Source organism: Thamnophis elegans, chromosome 11 (assembly GCF_009769535.1).
Source record: "Thamnophis elegans isolate rThaEle1 chromosome 11, rThaEle1.pri, whole genome shotgun sequence".
In the NCBI taxonomy this organism is placed as follows: Eukaryota; Metazoa; Chordata; class Lepidosauria; order Squamata; family Colubridae; genus Thamnophis; species Thamnophis elegans.
In genome coordinates this window covers 22,074,143-22,098,103 of record NC_045551.1, presented here as the reverse complement: position 1 = coordinate 22,098,103, position 23,961 = coordinate 22,074,143, and the positions used below count along the sequence as shown (strand labels likewise).

The following is a 23,961-nucleotide window of genomic DNA, read 5'->3' as shown; positions in this document are numbered from 1 at the left end:
ATTTTAAGATCTTTATCATATCTGGAATGAATTTGCGCAAGATGGTTGGCCTTGAAAATGTTAAACAAGCCATGCTCTCTGAGTCCAAGTCTCCCCATCAATTCTCAGCAATTCTCATACCACCCTCATGCTTCCTCTCCCAAATGCCCATTGCTCCCTCCCTCCCCATTGGACAGAAACTAGTATTCTTCCATCTCAGTGATTATCTGCTTATGGTTGATTATTATGTGTAGTGCTGTTGGAATATTATAGTTAAAATTTGCATTGCAAATCAGGAACTTTCATTCTAATGTCATTTCTGTTTTGGATATCTTAATTTCTCTTACTACTTACTTAATTTTTCTACACCTGATTTCATCTCTTTTTCCCTTGTGCATTTATTTAGTAAAAAGATAATACTAGTGTATGGTTTTTCTATGACTTTTAGCATTATATGTTTGTAGTGCTAACAGTATATTGCATATTTATACATAATATATATAGCATACATACTGACTATGAATAATATCTGGCAGTACCTTAATATGAGAAAGCATGTTGTCTAATATCTGCTTAGTTGCTATCAGCTAAGTTGCTTAGTTCTTGGCTACAGCTAGACCACTACCACCTTTCTATCTCCTTTATATTTGCTGTCTTTAAAAAGGATAAGAATGAAACAACTATTCCAACAGAGGATCCCCCTGTCCCTAAAATACACTGTCACCAGTTTTACACTTTGCTTGTTATAGAAGACAGTCTTGTTTTAAGGTTGTTTGTTTAACACAATTGGATGGCATAAATCATAAAACATAAAAAGTTTATGTAAATCCCCACTTTTACCCAAGAATAATATCAGAAGTTAGTTTAGCTCCCTCATGCTATGTGGCTTTCTTCTAAGAAGCCATTCTCCTCTTTCTATTCTGATTTAAGACTTTAAGGGAAATATGTAGGAAAACAATGCATTCAAATAATTTAGTCTCAGTTGTTTTTTGTACAATTTATCAGAAATGAGAACAGTGGTGGGTTTCAAATTTTTTTAGAACCTCTTCTGTAGTTGTGGCCTGCTTTGTGGGAGTGGCTTGCTGGCCATGTGACCAGGTGGGAGTGGCTTGCCGGCCATGTGACTGGGTGGGCATGGCCAACTTGTAAAATGTGGTGAAACTCACTTAACAACGCTCTTGCTTAGCAACCAAAATGTTGGCTCAGAAACTCTGGCATTTGAAGCACACAAGTCTTAAAGCTGTCAAGTTACAAGACCCTTGCACCCATAACCCTTTAGAAAAAAAAACCCAGGGGTGTTCAAACTTGACAGCTTTAAGACTTGTGGACTTCAACTCCCAGAATTCCTCTTCCAGTCATGTTGTCTCAGGAACTCTGGCATTGAAGTGTGCAAGTCTTAAAGCTGTCAAGTTACAAGACTCTTGAACCCCTAAGCGTTCAGAAAAACCCCCAGAGATGTTCAAACTTGACAGTTTTAAGACCTGTGGACTTCAACTCCCAGAATTCCTCCTCTCACTCTTCATCTTGATAATGTGTGGATGGGCGGGGGGAGGGAGATGGAACTTGTTCTAAATGGCACTGTAGATTTGTGGAACCTCTTCTATAGAAGAGGTTAGAACTGGCAGGAACCCACCCCTGGATGAGAATTCCAGATGACAGTACTTTCTCTGCAGAGAATCCTATGGTTGTCTCAGATCACAATGACTATTTGTGTTTCAAGATCATTTTTGCTGCATTTGTCATTAAACCATAAATTGGATTAATAATGTTCACTGCAATGAAAAAAGGAAGGTTAGAAAAATTGATCAGGATTTGTATCATTTGTTGTTGTGTCTCACGTTTTGCTTAATTTCAGCAACTACTGCTTCAGATTGCATAGATGCTGGTGGAGAAGAACTTTTCTATGATATATATATTGCAACATTTTTATTGCATTTCACAGGTCCTCCAGTAAACGTTACTTGCAATATTTTTATCAACAGTTTTGGATCAGTCACAGAAACCACAATGGTAAGTGCGGCAATGCCACTGGCACTGAAACAACTATCCTTGATATATGTGATAAACACAAACTGTCATTTTTTTTCTATTTATTATTCAATTTGCAGGTCCTCCTGTAAATGTTACCTGCAACATATTTATCAACAGCTTTGGTTCAATAGCTGAAACTACAATGGTGAGTGGGGTTGCCTATTGAAGCCATCTTGTGAAGGAGAGGCATGTGTCATGGATCTGAGGTTTCTGAAATCTGGAAGCCTCAGATGTGAGGCTGACCAGAACGTTTAGTGTCTTTCAGAAAAATCTAAAAAGTCATTTTTAAGAAAAAAAAACCTTGTGAAGTGGTTTTTGTTTTACCTAGCATTCAAATTAAATATATTAACAAATGGTGAGCATAGAAAAATACAGGCGGTCCTTGACTTACGACCATAATTGAGCCCCAGGTGTATGTTGCTACATTTAAGTGAGTTTTGCCCATTTGATCATAAGTCACTTTTTTCAGTGCTGTTGTAACTTTGAACAATCACTATAAATGAACTGTTGTAAGTTGAGGACTACCTGTATCAGTTCTACAAGGCAGAATAAAATTACAATAAACAATATTTCATGATGATCAAAATCAGCTAACTGAAGCAGTTATCTTTCTTATATTTCCTACTGGCAATATAACATAAAACATAAGGCAGGCCTTATGTTTTTAACTCTGCATGAAAAATTGCCCAAATCATAGCTTTTGCTTACATTAACAATGGCCAACTCTTTTGGTAACTGTATCACAAATCAATTCATAGTATGAAAGAACACTATTAGTAATCTATTCCATCTACTGATTTTCTTCTTAATTTAGTGGAATAGCAGAAGGAGAAACAACTAAGTGTGCTGGGTAAACTTGAAGCATTTGGTCTCTCTCGCTTTTATTCACATATAATTGGTGCCAAGTACAACAAAACCTATTCAGGTTATGCCATCTGCTTCTGGAATATTACAGACATCAACTTTATTTTCAAGAGGAAAATGCCATGAAAGCAATTCAAAATTTTAAACTCCAGAGCAAGGAAACAACAGCAATGGTGGAGATAAGGCTAAGAGGTTGCTTCCAGCCCACATTCAGTGGCTGACTAGCAAGATGATATGGAAACTGGCAGAATTTTCTTTCCTCTTCTTTCTCACACATATTAGAGCCACGTAGGAGATATTGCAGAAATAATAAGAGAATCCCACTTCAAATCCATCTGTAGTTCACTTCACCATGCATTTTTATTAATTTTTCGCTCTGCTTGAGAAAGGAAACATAAAATTAGGACATGAAATGGAAGCCCAAACTAGCAACATAAAACCAGCTCCTCTAATAGTGTGCAGCCACATACCCTAGTATATCTGTACTTGGGAGACAGGATTATGAAATAATTTCCACTATGGGAACAGAGCTTCTGTGTCTTCCCCAGAATGGAGACACATCTGAAATATTTTCAGTCATCCTTCAGTTCACATTTGTTAAAAAGAAATATACCGTAAGCATTGTTCCATTAGTATTGATAAGCTCATCCCCTTGTTAGCTTTCTTCATTTTAAAGGATCATACTATTTAAATTCTTGAATCAACTATGCCTTGGATTTCACAAATTGGCCACACATTTCTATTTATCATTAAGCACGAGTCTGTGAGCCAGTTCAGTTAAATATAATGCAGATTATGTTTGTCAATTAGCATGTGAGATTAGCTCCTGCTTTTAGAGGTTGTTTGAAACAACAGTATTGGGTCCCTCCCCCTACTTTCAGGATTTCTTCCACTCTGGGACAACAGCAGAAAACTTCTTTACATTTTATATCTCCCCTGATGACATCAGCAGCCTGCACCTGCAATGCAGCAATACTTAGCAAGCATGTATTTGCAGTGTTGGGTTCTGCCCTGTTTTCATACATTATCATATAACCCTAAGCAGAAAACTAATTGGTCCTTTTTGCCTGAGTTCTCCAATCTTTCTCCCCAAAAAAGTTACATTGATACCCTTAACTAGATTTCTAAGTAAGTAAGGAGGAAAGTCTGTGAGGAAAGTCCTAGACCTGATTATAGATGAGCATGAGTGATAATGAAATTTTAAAAACTGAAGTAGGGTAAATTCTACTTGTCACTAGCTTTGCAAGATGGCATTCAATGATGATATTTGCACGAACTAATGCTGATTGCATTAATCAGACTCATCCATTGCATTTTATTGTTTCTATAATGTGCATCTATTGTGGTTTTATTACTGCTTTTCAGCTAACAAAAAAAAGCTAAATATTGGAGTAGCTTCGAACCAAGACTTTCTACTGCCTCATTTGCTAAAACATACCTGCTGACAGTGTCAAAGGAGATCGTTTTAGTTCAGTGCTGTTCAGATGTCTGTGACTGAGTTTCTTAAAGCTGACATCTCACCAATAAATATATTTGAAACTGAATGAAGGAGTGCTGTTGAAGGCAGACATCAGTTACTACTCATCTGCTTTGCTTTATAAAATCAATCTAATGATAAGCAGTATTGTGATATAATAAAATTCTGAGTTTCCTGGGACTTCCAGAAGTAATTCTGCCGAGTATCCTATTTGCCTAGGTGCTTGAATATGACTGGGTGAAGTAAAATTGGAAAATGAATGCAAATTGAAAATTACACATAGTGTGTTGATATAAACCCAATTCTTAATCGGGAACTATTGTTTCTGGCAAGGAAAAAAAATCCTCCTCCTGAAACTTTTGTTTTGATTCTTATTTTTATTTTAGATGGGTTTAACAAATATAAATGTATGTGGGTTTAAAAGCTTAAATTGCATATTCTTTGCAATTTTAGACTTAAACAATATTTCTGTTTCTAAGCTTGTATTGAATTTTTAAAAATTGGGTTTGATATGTATTCATATACATTCACATTTTAAATCAATGCACTAGGCTTTTGTGTGGTTTTTTTTCATTTTATTCCTTGCCTTTTTGTCCTCACTCCAAATGCTGGGCAAGATGACAAGTATTTCCAATTTTTTGTGTCACTATTTTTATGTTGTGTTTTTCTCAGGCAGAAAGCCAGCATTTGTTAGACCATCAGCTATTAAAATAACATGCTGCTACATTTTAACACATTGCCAGGACTGAGCATTCCCAAAGATACCAAAATCATAAATCTATATTTCATACAGCTTTAAGAAGTTATATCTGTACCAGTTTTAATCATTTTATATACATATGTATGAATGTTGTCAAGGAATTCAGGAGTTCAGCTTACTTTTTTTCTTTTATTGGTATATTAATTTGCCAGGCAGATATTCCAAAATAATTAAATAATGTTGCCATTTAAATTAATATTTTGTAAACTTCCTTGCTTTGGACACATATACATTTAAAGAGTGTATACATAGAAATATGCACATTAAGATTTCCTGTAAGAAAATGTATTACTTTGATATATAATATCTTACTATCTAGATAAATAGAGCATATTCTTAGTCTTAGATATTAAAGTTTTATAGCAAGAAAGTACCTTACATGATAAAATATAAGCCACTTTAATTGTACTCTTTTAATTCTTTCCCACACTCATAATCCATTCTGTGAGAAAGAAGAGATAGGATCCACTTACCCATCTTCTCGTCCTGCTATATGTCTGAAACCATGCCCTGTGTTGAAAAAAAAACACAGCATAGTTTGGAGTTAGCTATATTGATGAAAATTCCCTGTTTACTCCAGAACAGTAATGGTATATGAAAAACTCTGTAAGAAGTGTTGATTCCCTTACAACCTAGATCCAGGTTTGATGTATGACAGAACTTGATGAGGGTTGAACATCCACAATGGGGAGATAGATTTGTTTGTGAAAGCTTCCTATTTGCATTTGAATGCTGTTTGCATACAATTGTAATTGCATGGAGGGCAATATAAACACTTGATTCACACTATATATTTTTTAGTTCCAGTGACTGAAGGCTGGCCAACCTGGTCATAAAGAGCCTAATAAAAGTAGGAACATGGAAAGATTACCCCCCCCCCCCCCGCCAAATAATGGGTTATACATAAGAAGGACTCGTTGTTATAAGGATAATGCCAAAATCCACTTTTGGTTAATTTGGCACATTTGCTGTTCTATGAAAAAGGTACTCCATAGCAAAAACTACAAAGGAAATCCCTTTTCAGCTCAACTTTATCAGGTTGTGTCAATGCACTGAGTTCATCCCCCAGTCTGTTACTTAGGACAGAAGGAAAAAGCTTAATTTGCAAGAATGGCATTTGATATCCACAAACATTTTTGTTGATGATTCTAAAAGGATTATAAAATTTTGAATGCTTTAACATTGCAATCACTTATCTGAGAGTAAGCTCCCAGTAAATTATATATGAGAATCATTTGTTGGACTATATACTTTTAATTCTGATGATTTTCCAATTTTCTTGGGAAATGATTCTATTTTAAAGATACTTCTACAACCATTTTTTTCCTGTTTGACTGGGCAAAAATTACATTTGATCCTCCAGGTTAAAATCTGTGTTGTGTCTGTTGCTAAACATAAATATCAGACAATAGTGAGAATAATTAATTCCAAATTCTATGGACTGATAATAAGTAACTTTAAAAACAAACTCTATGCTGTCCAGATGTGTATTTACACAAGAACATATGGTATGCATTTGCACAACTTGTGTATGAAACATCTAGTTATTGTTCATCTTTCTCTGATGGAAAGCATCCTTTTATTGCCACATGAAAGAAATAAAACTTCAGAGCTTCCTGAATCTGTTTGACCCATAAATATAATTATTTAACTATCCTTGGATTATACCCACTTTATGATGACATATTATCTCTGATGTATTTAGGAAGATTCAGACAATCTTATCCTCAAAAAGTTATCACCCAAAGCTTTTCCAGATGCTTTGGCAGATTCCACTTGTACATAAGATTATTCTTAGGAACTGCTAAAATAACAAAACAATTTTCACTTCACTCACATCTCATTTTAGGATTTGGCATTGCCCAAGATTAAAACATTTATGGGGGGGAAATTGCAATCTGTCTGATTCAATGTCTGTTTCAATATGGGATAGGATAAAAAGAGAAATGCCTCCCTATACATGGGATGATGGTCAAATTCTTGTTATGTTGTTGAAATAATTTTAATTCAAATAATTATATTTCATTACAAGAACTTTAGCCCTATCTGCTACAGCTACACTTAGCATATGACTGATTGTAATAGTGGCTAGTATATAGATATGTATATTCATTCAAAATGCAGACATGTGAATCCATTCAAATGCAAGATTACTGTCAATGGAGCAGGTGTTTGAATGACACTCTTTCACATTTCTGGCTCAGCTGGAAAGCTAAAGAACAGGTGATTATTGCATGCCCTTGTGCCATTCATTTATATCCCAAAAGCCATTAGGGCAGGGGATCCCAACCTTTTTGGCACCAGGGACTAATTTCATGGAAGACAATTTTTCCCCACATGTGGGAGGGGAGGAGGACAATGCATCCTAGATTCTTCACATGCACAATTTACAGTAGCAACCACGCTCCTATGAGAATCTAATGTCTAATGATCTGAGTGGAAGTGGGGAAATGATGCTAGAACTGGGGGGAGCCTGCAAATACAGGTGAAGCTTCACTCACTCTCCCACTGTTCATCTCCAGCTCAGTTCCTAACAAGCCACAGACCAGTTCTGGTCCATGGCCCGGGGGATGGGGACCCCTGTATTAGGGTGAACATATCTGGAAAACAAAACAAATTAAGCAATATCTTAACTGTAGTTTGAATTTTAAAAAAATGAAATTAGATAACTCTTAAAGAAGATAAAGACTGGTGGGTCTTCATGACATTGCGGCCCATCTTTGATTAGCAAAATACCGCCTAACTTCATAGTAGCCTTGAAGTAGATATGATGTCAGGACTCACTCATACAATATTTCTCATTCTCAAAAAAACAACTGAAAGGTGAGGGGAAAAGTCAGTAACAACCTCCACCCACCTTCAAAGACATTCCATATCAAACAATTCTGCCTGTTACACAATGATGCCATAACCTTGTACCATTAGGGGGAAAAAAACTCTTAAAGTTACTCAGTGTATATTTTACATAATTTTTCAGCATAGCACAAAATGTCAATGTTATCAAATGTTAGTTCTTCCCAGGACAGACTGTGTTTATCTTCCAATAATTCAAAATGCATTCTCTGTACTGAGGTCAATAAATATTCCACACAGATTCCAAGCTAATGTTTATTTATAAATTACTCTGCAGGACATACTGTACGAATGCTTAGTTAGATACTTGCAAATTAATCAATAAGGAGGCAAGCAAAATTAGTCTTTAAAATTCTGGCAGGTTTTTATAATGTTTATACAGTTTTTATTCTCACTATTATGGAATACTAATTATATTTCAAAATGTTTCCACTATGCTGAATAGATAAATTTTATTAATTTTATCAATAAAACATATGGTAAATGAAAATTTGCACTCCATGATACAGTCAGATTTTAATTTTGTTTTGGTTCTGAAAAGAATGAGGTAAAATTGCCAATAATAATAATAATAATAATAATAATAATAATAATAACAACAACAACAACAACAACAACAACAATAATAATAATTGGGTGGGTGGGGCCCGACTAGTAACCAATGCCAAATCCAGCGAAATAACTGGCCGCTGTGATACAATTGTATAATAATAATAATAATGACAAAATCACCATCAGTCAAATGCAAATAGCCGCACTGCTTGGATCTGCGCGCATATTACGAAAATGCGTTACGACGTCCTAGGCCCCTGGGTGAGGCCCGACTAGTAACCAATGCCAAATCCGGCGAAACAACTGGCCGCTGTGATACAATTGTATAATAATAATGACATTGAAAAATTTGCCATCAGTCAATTTTAAAAAGTGGCTTTACGGGGAACAGCTTGTATCCTATAGTGGTACATATAACACCACCAAACATCCAGATCAATAGGTAGACAAAAATGCCAAACCCGGGTCTGAACATCTGGCTGAGTGTGCAATGATTAATAACAATAACAACCACAAGAAGAAGGAGAATGTAGGATTTTCAAATCCAAACAGACAGACATTTGGTCCACAGGAAATGCATGATTCGAAGAGAAACAGCTAGAAAAAAATTACAAAATACCACAATCTGCAAATTGAAGTTGAGCGATTGTGGAGGAAGAAATCAATGGTTGTACCAATAGCAATATAAGCCCTTGGAGCACTATCCAAAGGATTGCCTAGATACATAGGAATGTTGAACTTATTAGGCCTAAATATTCTGACTTTGTAAAAAACACCTTATTCGGAATTACCTATATACTCAGATGTTAGCTTAACAGCTCTTAGATGCTTGGTTAGGATATGAACTGTTAAGTGTTTACCAGTCCCAGACTGTGAATCTAATTTAAAGTTAACAACAACAACAACAATAATAATAATGACAAGAACTCCCAGATTGTCCTTGACTAACATAAAGCATATTGTATCAGATAATTCAATAGTTCATCTAGGTTTCAAAGTCTAAAAGCACAATCACCTGGACAAAGATTAAATAATTGATATATCTGACATTTCTATAGGACTACAGAGTGAACATTTTTTTGAGGCAGCAGTGGAACGACTCCCGTCTTGCTTATAGTGAATACCCTGATGACTCCTTGGATTTGGATCCATCAATGCTGGACTCTATTTGGAAACCCGATTTATTTTTTGCCAACGAGAAAGGTGCAAACTTCCACGATGTTACCACAGACAACAAGCTTCTAAGGATTTCCAAAAATGGGAAAGTATTATATAGTATCAGGTAAACCACTGTTTGTACACGTTGGGCATATTCTTGGTTTTTGAAAAATGTGTCTTAGATCATAGAATGGAATTAAATATTCAAAATTTGAATCCAGTAGGCAGAAAAAAATGTCTCCACTTTGCTTGACTTTCCTTTTCTCAGATGGGAAAAAGCATCATCATCCAAAAATATCAAGGATTGATAAAAGAAGTTTGCTGCTCCAAAACAGCGTTCCCATCTTCATGAGTTGGGAGTGCAGAAAATGAAGAGCTTCCAGTTGTGTGAATTACATTCCAAAACAAAAAGAAAATTTAGTCTACTATATGTCTGAAAGCATGCCCCATGTGCTAGTATTGGGCTACTAATAATGTAATTTTTGCAATGGAGCCTTCCAGATAGAAAGTACACTTAAACTATGAAGCTAAATTAATAATTTCTATACAGGTAGTCCTTAACTTACAACAGTTCATTTAGTGACTATTCAAAGTTACAACAGCACTCAAACAACTGACGTTTGATTGTTTTTCACAGTTACGATCTTTGCACCAACCCAATGATCATGTGATCAAAATTCAGATGCTTGGCAACTGGTTCATATTTATGAAGGTTGCAGTGTTCCTGGGTCATGCCTTTGCAATCTTCTGACAAGCAAAGGCGGGGAACTCAGATTCATTTAGCACTAGTAACTAGTGTTACTAACGTACCAGCTGCAATGGCAATGGCAATGGCAAGAAAGAATAGAATAACAGAGTTGGAAGGGATCTTGGAGGTCTTCTAGTCCAACCCCCTGCCTAGGCAAGAAACTCTACACCACTATAGACAAATGGTTATCCAACATCTTCTTAAAAAATTCCAGTGTTGGAACATTCACAACTTCTGGAGGCAAGTTGTTCCACTGATTAATTGTTCTAACTGTCAGGAAAATTCTCCTCAGTTCTAGGTTGCTCCTCTCCTTGATTAGTTTCCACCCATTGCTTCTTGTCCTACTCTCAGGTGCTTTGGAGAATAGCTTGACTCCCTCTTCTTTGTGGCAGAAAGGTTGTAAAATGTGGCAAAACCCACTTAACAACAACAAAAATTTTGGGCTCAATTGTGGTCGTAAATCCAATACAACCTGTATTCTATTTTTCTTTCTTTCTTGCTACAATTTCTTTTATCACCTGAAAGCTACTTAATTATTTAGTGAAGAATTTGAAATTATAATCTGAAATCTCACAAATTCTTCTTAGATGCACCCATACAGAAAAAAAAAAATCCAATTTCAGTGTATTTTCTACTTTATCTGTTACAGTTTCTGATTTTATTTATCCAACTTTCAAGAAAGGCAAGTTAGTTTTAACGCAAGTCCTAAGATCCTTTTTAGGTGCATGCCAGCCAGGGCCAAGCAAATGCTGGTTTCATGAACTATTGTTACATTTTTGTAGTTATTGCATTCCAATGGTCACTATAGGTTGGATACAGATGTAATACCATTACTGCTTTACTGAGGACAGAGACAATATTTTAAATGGGTTTGGTTTTTTTGGAGTTTGCAGAGGGTTCGTTTTTTGCTCATAAACTTTTCTATGTGTAGGAAGCATATCAGGGTCTTTTCCTCATTCAAAAAAAAAAATCAGCAGAAATCACATCACCATTGTTTTATGGATTAGGCTGAGTTCTAGTGAAACAATCTCAGGGAATTTGGAAACCATACAAAGCAGTTTGAAATCTTTGCAGCCCACAGTAGTAGACCCCCAATTTCTTATGTACACATCCCAAAAACAAAATAAAAAGGGAATCTCTGAACTCAGGCTGTTTTAATTGATTGATAGAAAAGTTAATAGAAATTAGGGCTTTTCTATCATCAGTATAAAATAAAGCTGAAAGGCTACCTTTCTGAGTACCATCCTGATACTCACACTCTTCTGCTTCAGAACAGACAGAAACAAATGATAAGGACAAATAAAAATAGAATTGGTCAGGGGGGCGGGGGCGGAGGATAAACACAAGTTAAGGCTACAATTGTGGCTATACACATTGGATAGAATTCAGTAGTATTTAATTGTGATCTCTGCTCAAATTATGGAAGGCAATCCTGCATGAGTTGGAGGGTGAGGCTTAGAAAATCCAAAAGGTTTAGTCTCTGGACTCCAAATTTTAGCTAAGTATTTTATTCTGAGGCTCATAAAAGATAAAAGGACTTCACCCCCTAAACCTATTCTCTCAATCATTTTAGAACTGCTTCTAACAGACATAACTACTCAGCATTAACTTGACCTATTAATGCCAACTCAGCAGTCCAAAGACTATTCAGGATAATGGCTTCACTCTGTCAGAGGCATCTTTTGAGTTATCAGTTTCTATTCTTGGCTGGGGAATTCTGAGAGTTGAAATCACATCTTACAGTTGCTAAAGTTGAGAAATGCTGGTCTAGACTACAATCCAAGTATTAAGCTGTCTCACTTCTATTCTAGGGACATGATGGCTCAGTGGCTGAGACGCTGAGCTTGTCGATCAGAAAGGTTGGCAGTTCGGTGGTTCAAATCCCTAGCGCCTTGTAACGGAGTGAGCTCCCATTATTTGCTTCAGCTTCTACCAACCTAGCAGTTCGAAAGCATGTAAAAATGCAAGTAGAAAAATAGGGACCACTTTTGGTGGGAAGTTAACAGCGTTCCATGTGCCTTCGGTGTTTAGTCATGCTGGCCACGTGACCACAGAGATGTCTTTGGACAGTGCTGGCTCTTTGGCTTTGAAATAGAGATGAACACTGTCCCCTAAAGTCGGGAACGACTAGCACATATGTGCGAAGGGACCCTTTACCATTACCTCTTACACTTCTGTTTAGCTTTTAAGACCAAAGTTAATTAATCATGGTTAGTTGATTTCTCTGCTTGGATTTAGGCTATACCTATGCCTATTAGAAATGCAATCTCGTGTTGTTATTTCTTATTTATATATTTATATGTGAATATCATTATTATATGGTTATATAACTATAATTTTCATTTTATTAAATTCAATATGCTTTATCTTACAATAAACTCAAGTTCAAAGATGCAATTAACTGATTTTCTGTATGAGAAAAGTTAATGAGGCACAAACATGTTTATTCAGTATGTTATTCTTTCAAGATATATCAACAGCACCAGAGTGAATGGCCACCTGAATTCTCAGAAGTAAATGTGCTGTTACTTAACAGTGCTATTTTCACCTGTATAATCTGAAGGAAAACAGAATGCTCTTATTTGCTTGAGTGATGCCAGATATATCTTACTAGGAGCAATGGTGCAGTAGTGTGTTATTTGAAGTGCAGTTGGATAATTTTTCTGACATTTGTACATGTCACAGAAATAATATTTCAAGCTGTCATTTCAGATTTGTAAAATGTATATGCTTCAACGAAAGTTAATATGATAAAGTATAAATAATAGTTGGTTTTGAATCCAAAGCTTATCATACCATATTCTATTGACCATAAGTGCCTCCTTCATAGGCAATCAGTATGAAGGAAATATATTAGACTTTATATCTAGCAAGTACTTTGAGAATTACTCAGTAAAAGCCAGTGGGTTGGAATTTGTCTTCCTAGTTCTTTTCAATGGATGAAAACCAGGGGTGAAATTCAGCAGGTTCTGAAATGTTCTGGAGAACCAGTAGCAGAAATTTTGAGTAGTTCGGAGAACTGGCAAATACCACCTCTGGCTAGCCCCAGAGTGGGGTGGGAATGGAGATTTTGCAATATCATTTTCCTGGAGTGGGGATGGAATGGAGATTTTGCAGTATCCTACCCTTGCCACACCCACCAAGCCACAACCACAGAACCGGTTGTAAAAAAAATTGAATTTCATCACTGATGAAAACCATATAAAGTAGTCTTCTACAACTCTCAGAATTTCCAGATTCTGATTGATGGCTCTTGAAAATGGCTAATGCAGAGGAAGATTTCAACAAGTCTGGAATTTGCAATAAATTCAAGATGATCAACAGAAAGTATATCACTGTGTCAGACATAGCAACCTTTTGGTCTCAGTCTTGAATATTATTTTGGCAAGGAAAGGGAGACCATTTAAACAGGTAAAATGTTTTCTCTATGCCAGAGTTTGGTATGAAAAGCTCTAATCTAAAGAAGAAGGTACACATTTAAAACTAAATTTGTGCTGTACATCTCTGCTCTTCCCAACTTCTCTGAGTTCTCTCTTCATTGCCAGATCTCATCCACCAAGAAGCAATATTTGAAAGACATCTTTGTCAAAGTTTTGGTCACACCCTCAGACCTCTATATTTGTGAGGAGGAATTGTCACCTCCAGTTTAACTCATGGCGCTTCTTCCAGGTCTGAGGCATGAGCATTTTGTGTTTGTTACTATGAAATAACAGTAGAATTAGGAATAGGGTGTTTTTTTGTTCTTGCTTTCCTGAAACTTGAAGAAGAACTAACTCCAGTTTAGAATTCCAACATATAGTCAGGTCATGATAACTAAGAAACTATACTAAATTAGAGGCAGACTTAGTCAGTCAACAATAAACTACTATAAGCACCCACAAAAGGTATAGGGATGGGACATTTAAGGAAAATATTGTTTCTGTACCAAGTGTCGAAGCTTCAGGAGTTTTGAGCTCTATAGCAATAGCATTTTATCTTATATATTGCCCCATAGCACTTGATAGCACTCTCTGGGCAATTTACAATGTAGAAGCATTATTTACATATTTTCCCCAACAATCTGGATTCTCGTTTTACCAACCTTTGGAAAGATGGAAGGATGAGTCAATCTGGAGCTGCATCAGGATCCAACTCCAGGCTGTAAGTAGAGTTTTGCCTGCAATGCTGCATTTTAATTACTGTGCCACCAAGGTTCTATATTCATATCTTTTGGGGAAAACGGAACTACACATTTGTACTTAGGCTTTGAACTAAAAAATACAAATTTTCTGTCATGTATTATTTACCTATTTATATCTACACAATTGGAAAAGCAGAACAGGATGTAATACAAATAACCATATTGGTCAATAAGAATTAAAGAATAATTTACATAAAACTATGTAATAAAATTACATAATTCAATATCTTAAAACATGAAAAGAAGAAAGATATCAGACAAATATTACATGCTGGAAAAAAGCCAATATTGTGTGGGTTTCTTTAGTAACCCATACATGTGTATATTGATTTGGATCATACATCATGCTATTCCATTTGTTTTGCTTTGCCTGAGCATGGTGCACTGATCCATCCATTGTGCTTTAGCATTATAGATGAATCAGGCTATCTTGATTAATTCAACAAAACAATCCTAACTAATATTATTGAATTAGGTTTATGGTTAGCAATCACTTTTCTCATTAAAAAGAGAAAAGTTCTTATCTTCTAACTGATTCCTTATTTGTTTCTCAATGAAGAAGCTGTTGTTTCTTCAGATTTAGAAGTTTAATGTTTTTCAGTTTCATATAATTATGCCAATTATTTACTATTTGCCATGTAATCAAATAACCATGTCTTACTTTGTTTCAATGTTTTTTTTACAATTGAGAACAAAGGTTTGTCATTGGAATCTTTCTTTGATCCAACAGGATTCCTCCATTTCCACTTAAGTAAATGATTTGAAATGATTATATACCCAACATGAGTCATGATGATTGGTCCAAGAATACTTGTAGCCTCAAGGGCTTCCTCAGTCAATACTGCTGAACATAGATAGCAAGTTTTCTATTTCATTCCAAGAAACATTTCAAAATGGCAATCTAAGTTCCCCATAAAATTAACATTGTTTTAAAAAAACCAAAAACCCCTCCAAAAAAACAAGGAAGAATCAGAGCTACCCATTTTGTTTTATTGTCTTCCTTTTTTCCCAGGTTTCAGGTTTCCCCAATATATTATTACACCCAAGCACTGAAAATTTTCACCCCTGAATTGCTTAGAAGAAAGGTGAGGTTCTTAATACCTTCCGATGAAGAAACCAAATTTGAAGATCTCACATAAAAGTAGCAACAGATTATTTCGAAAGAAATGTGATACTGAAACTTTGAACTTCAGCTGACACTAAAATATTTACAATGGCCAATATTACATAGGACAATGTCCCTTTTAAACCCAATGGGAATAACTGCCCTTAAATAGTTTGTATTTATTCTAGTGGATTTGACTAGTAAAGTCTTTGTCAGTTTGGTCAGGGCAAATAACCTGAACATGGAATCTTCAGAACTGCAAACATGAATATAGTTTGTAACAGTATGTGCATTTGTACTTCATTTTGTGTATGTGTTTACAGTGCACAAACACTTCAGCCTGATTTTAAATTTATTGTATAATCCAACATAGCATTTTAGAGAATTTTGATTTTCCTGGTAACAGTGCCTTATCCTGGAAGAGATTAGCAGTGAGAGCACAAAGATCAATGTCAAAATTATTGCTTGTTCTCCAAAGCCAGGAAGATATCTCTCCTTCCCTTCCCACAGTTATATTGGTTGTGCCCAGATAACATTGATAGGTTGTGTTTTTGTTCATGTTTTCAAAAAGATAAAGCATGGATCTTGCATTCCCAAAGGAACTATTTTTGAAGGGGAAGAAAAATGATTCAATTATCCTCAGGCAAAATTGTATGAAATTCTTGGCTATTTGAAATGTCTTTCTAAAAATGTATGTTTTTCTGAGAAATAAGTTGCCTTTTTTTCAGAACTTCTACAGCACTGTAGTTTTCATTTTGTTAAATTAATCTTTATTGCAGTTTTCTCATGCTATAAAAGAGTAACACATTTTAGCAGCTGAAAGTAACAGCTTCCCTAAATCCAAACAGGCTCTGCTTTAAATCCATCCTGATCTTGTGGCATTGCTTCATCTAATAAAAATTACAATGCCATATTTAATTAAAAATGGGAGAAATGTTGGCAGTCTGTATATAGTTTTGTCTATGGGGAGCAGTCTTGGCTGGAAAGTTTTTTAAAAAAACTTGGCAGTTTCTTATGGAAATCAGGACTAATAGGATTTTTGAGAATGTTTACTGGATGTAGGCCAAAGAATGCATCTGTGTACATAAGAGTCTATCAGACAGTAGTTTCAGATGCATAAACTGGTAGTGACTTATGGCTATCTGTGAACTGTGTTTTGGCAAAGTAGCACTAGCATAATTGCACAGTTCGAAAAATAAACGTTCCTACGAGTCTGGTTGTAAATGAGTGTCATTACACTTAGAGACAGAGGCCTGAAGGAAAGCAATAAGAGTTTTATTGCATTCTATTTGGAGAGACTTTATTTTCTTTTTCAAGAATACTATGTTGAGTCCTGGGTGCTATATTTCAGTAAAAACAATAATAAATTGAAATGGTTCACTATAGAGCTATACAACTGTTAATGGTCAGATATTATGAGAACGGATAGAAAAGACTGCTGTAGTCACCTGCAAGGGAAAAAAATCATGCTTCAGATAGGTCAAGAACAGTGAACAAATATATGTTTCGATAAAAGTAGTCTTAACTCCCCTGTTAAGCAAATTTTCTGAATTTTCATATTATTTTCAAATTATTTTAAAAATGCACCAGTTTTCCTGTGATCTACTTTTTATAGTGCTGCAAAAACATTAACTGTAAAATGATGATTGCCTGTGTTTGGTTTAAGATTGCTGCTAAGCCTTTGGTGTTTATAAGGGGTTTCTGTTGAATACTTTTACCTAAAATGAAATTCTCAGTCATCTAATATTCATGAAAAGCTGTTCCTGGGAAAATATCACATGAAAATGAAAGTGGGGTGGGGAGCCAAAGGATAGAATTTTTACTTTTACTCTACTATTCTATAATACTATATAAGACCCTTGATTAAAGGCCCAAATGATCACATTATTGAATTAATAGTTTGGATTAGATACTTCTGTCAGAAACTATGTGCATTTCATATGCCTTCCTTCTATTCCTCTACTTCAGGGGTGTCAAGCTTGCGGCCCGCAGACCAGATGCGTCATGTACTGGCCCCACCCCTCCCCAGTTTAGCAAAGGGGAAAAAACTACCGATATGTCATGTGACGCCGCCGTGATGCTGCTAGTTTGACACTCCTGCTCTACTTCCTCTACTGAGCCGTGGTATCACAATGGTTAGAATGCAGTACTACGGGCTACTTCTGCTGACTACGGGCTTCCTCTAGTTTGGCAATTTGAGTCTCATGGGCCCAAACTTGACTCAGCCTTCCATCCTTCCGAGGTCAATAAAATGAAGACCCAGATTATGGGCAATATGCTGACTGTGTAAACTGCTTAGCGAGGGCAGTATATAAGTCTACTTGCTACTGCTATTTATTCACATAAACTTGTTAATTTATTTGTATTTGTTTGTGTGGATGGGTGGGAAGGAAAGAAGCCCTCATTTTTTCTATCCCAAATCTGCCTAGTTTTTTTTTACTGTTCTATGTTTTTGTAGTTTTTACACAAGGGAACTTAATGGTACATGTCCAAGTATAATATAAGTAGTCCTCGACTTTCAATCACAACTGAGCTGAATTTTTTTCTTGGTAAGACAGTTGTTAAGTGAATCTTGCTCTATTTTATGACCTTTTTGCCACAATTGTTAAGTAAATCACTGTAGTAATGTTAGTAACACTGTTGTTAAGTAACACTGTTGTTAAGTGATAAGTGGATTCCTCCTTGATTTTGCTTGTCAGAAGATCAAAAAAATGATCACATGACCCTGGGACACTGCAATTGTCATAATTGTGAGTCAGTTGCCAAGTGTCTGATTTTGATCACATGACCATGGGAATGCTGCAATGGTTGTAAGTGTGAAAAACAGTCATGTGTCACTTTTTTCAGTGCCATTGTAACATTGAATGGTTTTATAACCATTTTACTACATTTTATAAGACAATAATAATCAACCTCCAATATGAATATAAGACTAAAGTACAAGTAATCTTCAACTTACAACTAGTCATTTAGCAACTGTTCAAAGTTACCACAGACTTTCCAAAATGTAATTACAGCCCAGTCCTGAAGTTATGTCCCTGCAGCACATTGTCTTCATTCGCCCTTATGAGAGATACTGCAGTGTGCCCCCTATTTTCTCTCCCATCCTGCCTCACTGGCTCCCACATAGCCTGTTCACGCAATCCTTCCCACCTTAGTCAGCAATCACTCACTTACCTTTCAAAGAGCTCAGGAGGTCAGGATGGTGAAGGAGGACAGACAGCTCCATTGCTGAGCCACATGACACAATTTCTGAAGTGGCTATCTTTTTCTGAGCAGAAAATAATAGTGGCAAAGCTGAGGCTGGCTAGCTGTCCATGTTAATCCTAACCTTAAATTCGCTAGCATTAGGTGAGGAAAGGGAAACCAAGAGAAGCTAACACTGACAGCTAAACCTGGCATATGCAAGGCTAGAGAACTAAGGCTAGCATTAGCAAGGAAAAGAAAATATAGAGGTAATTTAGCTCCACCAGTATTAGCAGTAAGTTGTTACTATTTAACAGGAAATAAACAAACCCTAATCAGGGAACTACCAAGGAGAAACCAACACCCCAGCAACTATGTCAGGGCAAACTACTGTACACAAACAGAGCAAAACCCACTCCCGCTGAAGATGTTACTACTCTGGTAATTAAACATCAGCAAACAAGCAAACAAGCTCAGAGACCTAAAAGGACTCTAGAATAAGGAATATATATTTTCAGTCTGGGAAGCTAGCTATCATTCTTGAGAGTGCTGGTTAGCATCACAACAGTTGTCTTTACAAAATTAGTAGTATAGGTAGTCCTCCATTTACAACAGTTAATTTAGTGATGTTTGAAGTTACAATGGCACTGAAAAAAGAGACTTACGACAATTTTTCGTATTTACAACGATTGCAACATCCCCACGGCCACATGATTTATATTTGGATGCTTGACAATTGACTCACATTTATAACAGTTGCAGAGTCCCAGGGTCATGTGATCACCTTTTGTGACCTTCTGACAAGCAAAGTCAATAGGGAAACCAACTGTGTTACTAATTTCACAACTGCAGTGATTCAGTTAACAAATGTGGCAAGAAAAGTTGTAAAATGGGGCAAAACTCACTTAACAAATTTCTCACTTAGCAACATAAATTTTGAGCTCAGTTGTGGTTGTAAGTCGAGGACTACCTGTGTAGAAACACCATAAATAAATCCATAAATTTGAAAACCACACAGCTATAAATAGAAAAACCAAGTAAATCTAATTTTATGGAAGTGGTGGGTTTTTGTTAGTTATTTCTGATGATGAGCTACTACCAATGTGATAGAAAGATACATTTACATTGTATACGTTAGTTGTGCTGATTAGTAAAGAGGATAATGAAGAAGAAGAAGAAGAATCAAGCACGGGAGAGTTTCTGGTATCATATCTTACAAATGTAACAAAGTCAAATAAACACAACTGCATAGTTGTGTTGGAAGAAATATCCATCTGGTTTAGTTCCAAGCCAGGAGAAAGACACTGGAAACATGGAGGCTGAATGGAAAGATGGTTTAATGGTGAAGCAGAACCACCAAGCACATGGTTCTGAGCAGCTGAGAGGGGGGGGGGTTATACCTTCTCTTGGGCTTTGAACTTGAATGTCCTGTTTTTATGGGAAAACATATATTCTATTGGGTGTTGTCAGATTCCTATGGGGTCATGTTTGTTTGAGCTTCCAGGTTTGGTTGAAGTTTGTTGAGTGATGCAATGTCTTTAGGAGATTGTGCAATGAGATGAGGTCTGTGTCTTCTATTAAATGGTCCTATTATGTCCTGAAGGGCCATTTCTTAATCCCATCACCCTGGAACTGAAGGTCTTTTGTCTTGTAGATAAGCTGGCCCAGCCCTGCTGGGGCTATTAAGAAAGGTGAGAGCTGCTTTCCAAGAGCATGTTTTGCCTTTAGGGAAATATAATATTTTGCCTTTTTAATATTTCTCAAAATATTTCATTCCTCTAGGAGAGGGGTGGGTGCTAGCTTTGTACAGTTCAAACAAATAACAAGCTAATGAAGTGTATACTTAATTAGTGTGGTATACTTACAATGTGATTCCAAAAGTGGCTTGAATATAGTATTCCAAAAGTGTTCAGTAAAGGTTCCTTATCAAACTGGAATGAGTCATCAGTGAGAAGTCATAGAATTTGGAGTTAGACTTAATATTCTTCAAAAAATTAAATTAATGCCTTGAAAAAGAAGAAATATTTATTAGATTTAACAAAAGTTGATGGTATATTAAGATTATTTACAAAATAAAAAGAGCGCATTCAAAATGCCTGAATTGGTGGATAAATTAGTGAAGTGGACTGAAAATAGCACCATGAAATTTAATAGAGACAAATGCAAACTTCCTGAGTTACAAAGTAACAAAATCACATGCATAGTTACAAGATGGAAACTATACTGACCTGATCTGATCTATGCAAAAAGGTTCTAGGAATCCTTTCTTGCCAGTAGTTCCTGCCCATCCAATAAGATTTAGTTGGAAAGGCACTTTTTGAGTCTCATCTTTCAAGGTTTGCCATCATCAGGGACCATGGAGGCATACCTTTTCTGTAGCTCTTATCTCTCCCTCCCCCTGTCCTTGGCCTCTACTCCATCTTAGAGCAGATCAACATCATCCCTGTTTGCATTTAGGAAGTCTATCTAAACCTGTCTATTCCAAACAGTCTTGGGGACTGATGGTGTGACAGATCTCTTCCATTCATTACAAGTTTTTTTGTTGTTGGTAGGATTGCTTTCCTTGATGTGTCAATGGTTAGGAAATTGCTTCTTATTGGGTTGGAGGGAGTTGCTTATTTTTCCTCTGTGTTAACTACTTCAATTTATTTTTGTGTCACTTGCAAGCTGCTCAGAACCTTTAAGAACTGAGCAGCATATAAATTATAGTAATCAATAACAAATTAAGTAACAAAAATATGCTGAATGTGCATTAGCAGTGGGATGAGGCTTCTAAAAAAAAAGACAAACACAGTTTTAGGCTACATGAATGGCAATTTAGTTTCCAAATTATGGGAAGAAGTAGCTGGACTTTGTTCTGAGTGAGACTCACCTTAATTCCCGTTTCCAAATCTGGGTATTTAATTTTACGAAAGTCGGAGAAGAAACAGAATTGGTCTAGAATTTTCTATTCAAATGAATAGAAAATAAGACAAGAAGCTAGAAGAACAGGGTATATGAGTAATGAGAAAATATTATCAGAAGAAATGTTAAAGACTGAGAGACATTCTCTAATATCCCAGACTCCAGAACCCAGAATAGTTGTTTTATGTCACAGAAAAACAGATTCTGGATGAATGTTAATATCAGTTCTGTAAAAGTAAGAAACTAAGAGTCAGTGATTAAGAAGGTTAACTCCCTTTATGTGATTGTATATTTGGGAACCATACATTGGGGAGGCATTCATTGTTGTCCTGCAATGAGTAGACATTTGGATTCCATAACCTAAATGGTTTCTGATATTGTGGTTCTCTTCTAAGGAAGTGTGCTGATCTACAACTGAAATTTTATTGCATTCTTACCACACTATTCCACTCTTGTTAGGCCCCTCTCTCTGTGTGAGAAACTTTGAATTACTTATCTAAATAAGAGTTTGCAATGAACTCTCCTTTATTTGCATTCATTGACTATAAGTAATCTTGATTGCCATTATTTATTGACCAGCCTCACTATATTTCAGCACAGCTTCTTATAGCATATATATATATATATATATATATATATATATATATATATATATATATATATGTGTGTGTGTGTGTGTGTGTGTGTGTGTGTGTGTGTGTGTGTGTGTGTGTGTGCGCACACGCGCGCATGTGTATGTATATGTATATGTATATATATATGTGTATATATATATGGGTCTCTAGTTATTCGGGTTTTCTCCCGCGTAGAATTGGAGATGTCTTGGCGACATTTCGACGAAGTCTCATTCGTCATCTTCAGGCTACTTCAGGCTTGGTGTTTCCAGGAGTAATATATATATATATATATATATATATATATATATATATATATATATATATATATATATATATATATATGTGTGTTTTTATTTGTGCTGATAAATAAATAAATAAATGCCCACACTTGGGCATACCAGGGGTTGTGACTTTAAGTATATATATATATATATATATATATATATACACACACACACACACACACACATACATCTGTTAATACATATTAGGTGAGGAATTGGAGATGCCACTGTTGTAATCTCTGAATATGATCTTTTGCTAAGTAAAACTAATATTTCAATTCTAAGCCTACTAATAATATTTTTTTAACGATAGAATACATGTTGGTTGAACAGGCTTAAAGAAATCAGGTTTCTTTGTTTTTTAAAAGATATGGCTCTAGATTTTCTTTTTGTGCACATGTTCATGTGTTTCTGTATGTCTAAAAGAAAAAGAATACAGTGATTATAGAGTAACATACATATTGAAGCCATTCAAAGGATTAAATTTCATGTAAGTCTACACTATGTGCTACTTGCAAAATAAATAGTACAAAATGCAATATTTCATTTAACAATAGGTGACAAAAAGCTCCAAACGGAATAGATTGTAATAAACTTTGATCATTTTCCTTCTAGGAGTGGGTTTTAAGGCTTCATTTTAGCAGCAATTCCATATGTAATGAACATATTTATATTTCTTTGCATTCCTTTAGGCTAACATTAACTTTATCCTGTCCTATGGACCTAAAGAATTTTCCAATGGATGTACAAACATGTACAATGCAACTAGAAAGCTGTAAGTCAGATATTATATATATATATTTAAAAATACACCACTCATACTCTTTGAGATGCTGCATTTAATATCACTTCATGTAGTATAATACTAAGCTTCTGGCATATGCAGACTATATCACTGAAGAAAACAACTGGAGAATGCAAACTGAAAAGGGATACAGCATCTCTACTACAGTTGCTACTACTTTTTTACTTTACTATTTTTGAAAATGAAAAGGTTAATTTCATTGGCCTTAGTTTGTTCTTGTAATAGAACCTATTATGTCATCTTAAAACCTGAGGGTTTTTGAGAAGACAGAACTAAATGTTCTAATTCACAGATGTCAAACTCGCTGCATCACGTTGTCATCACATGACGTTTCACGATGTTTTTCTCCTTTGCGGAGCTGAGACAGCCTTGGCCTGCATGTGACACATCTGGCGCATGGGCCACCAGTTTGACACCCCTGCTCTAATTCAACTTCCTATAACCTGACAGAACATTTT

General features: G+C 35.7%; 1 protein-coding gene across 1 annotated transcript in view; it reads left to right on the top strand.

Annotated features, from left to right (window-relative positions):
- GLRA2 (glycine receptor alpha 2) overlaps positions 1–23,961 on the top strand; it is a 165,746-nt gene that overhangs the window by 27,547 nt on the left and 114,238 nt on the right. The window contains 3 exon segments of the mRNA XM_032226714.1: positions 2,088–2,155; positions 9,575–9,798; positions 23,391–23,473. Of these exon segments, the coding sequence (XP_032082605.1) occupies positions 2,088–2,155; positions 9,575–9,798; positions 23,391–23,473 (375 nt within the window).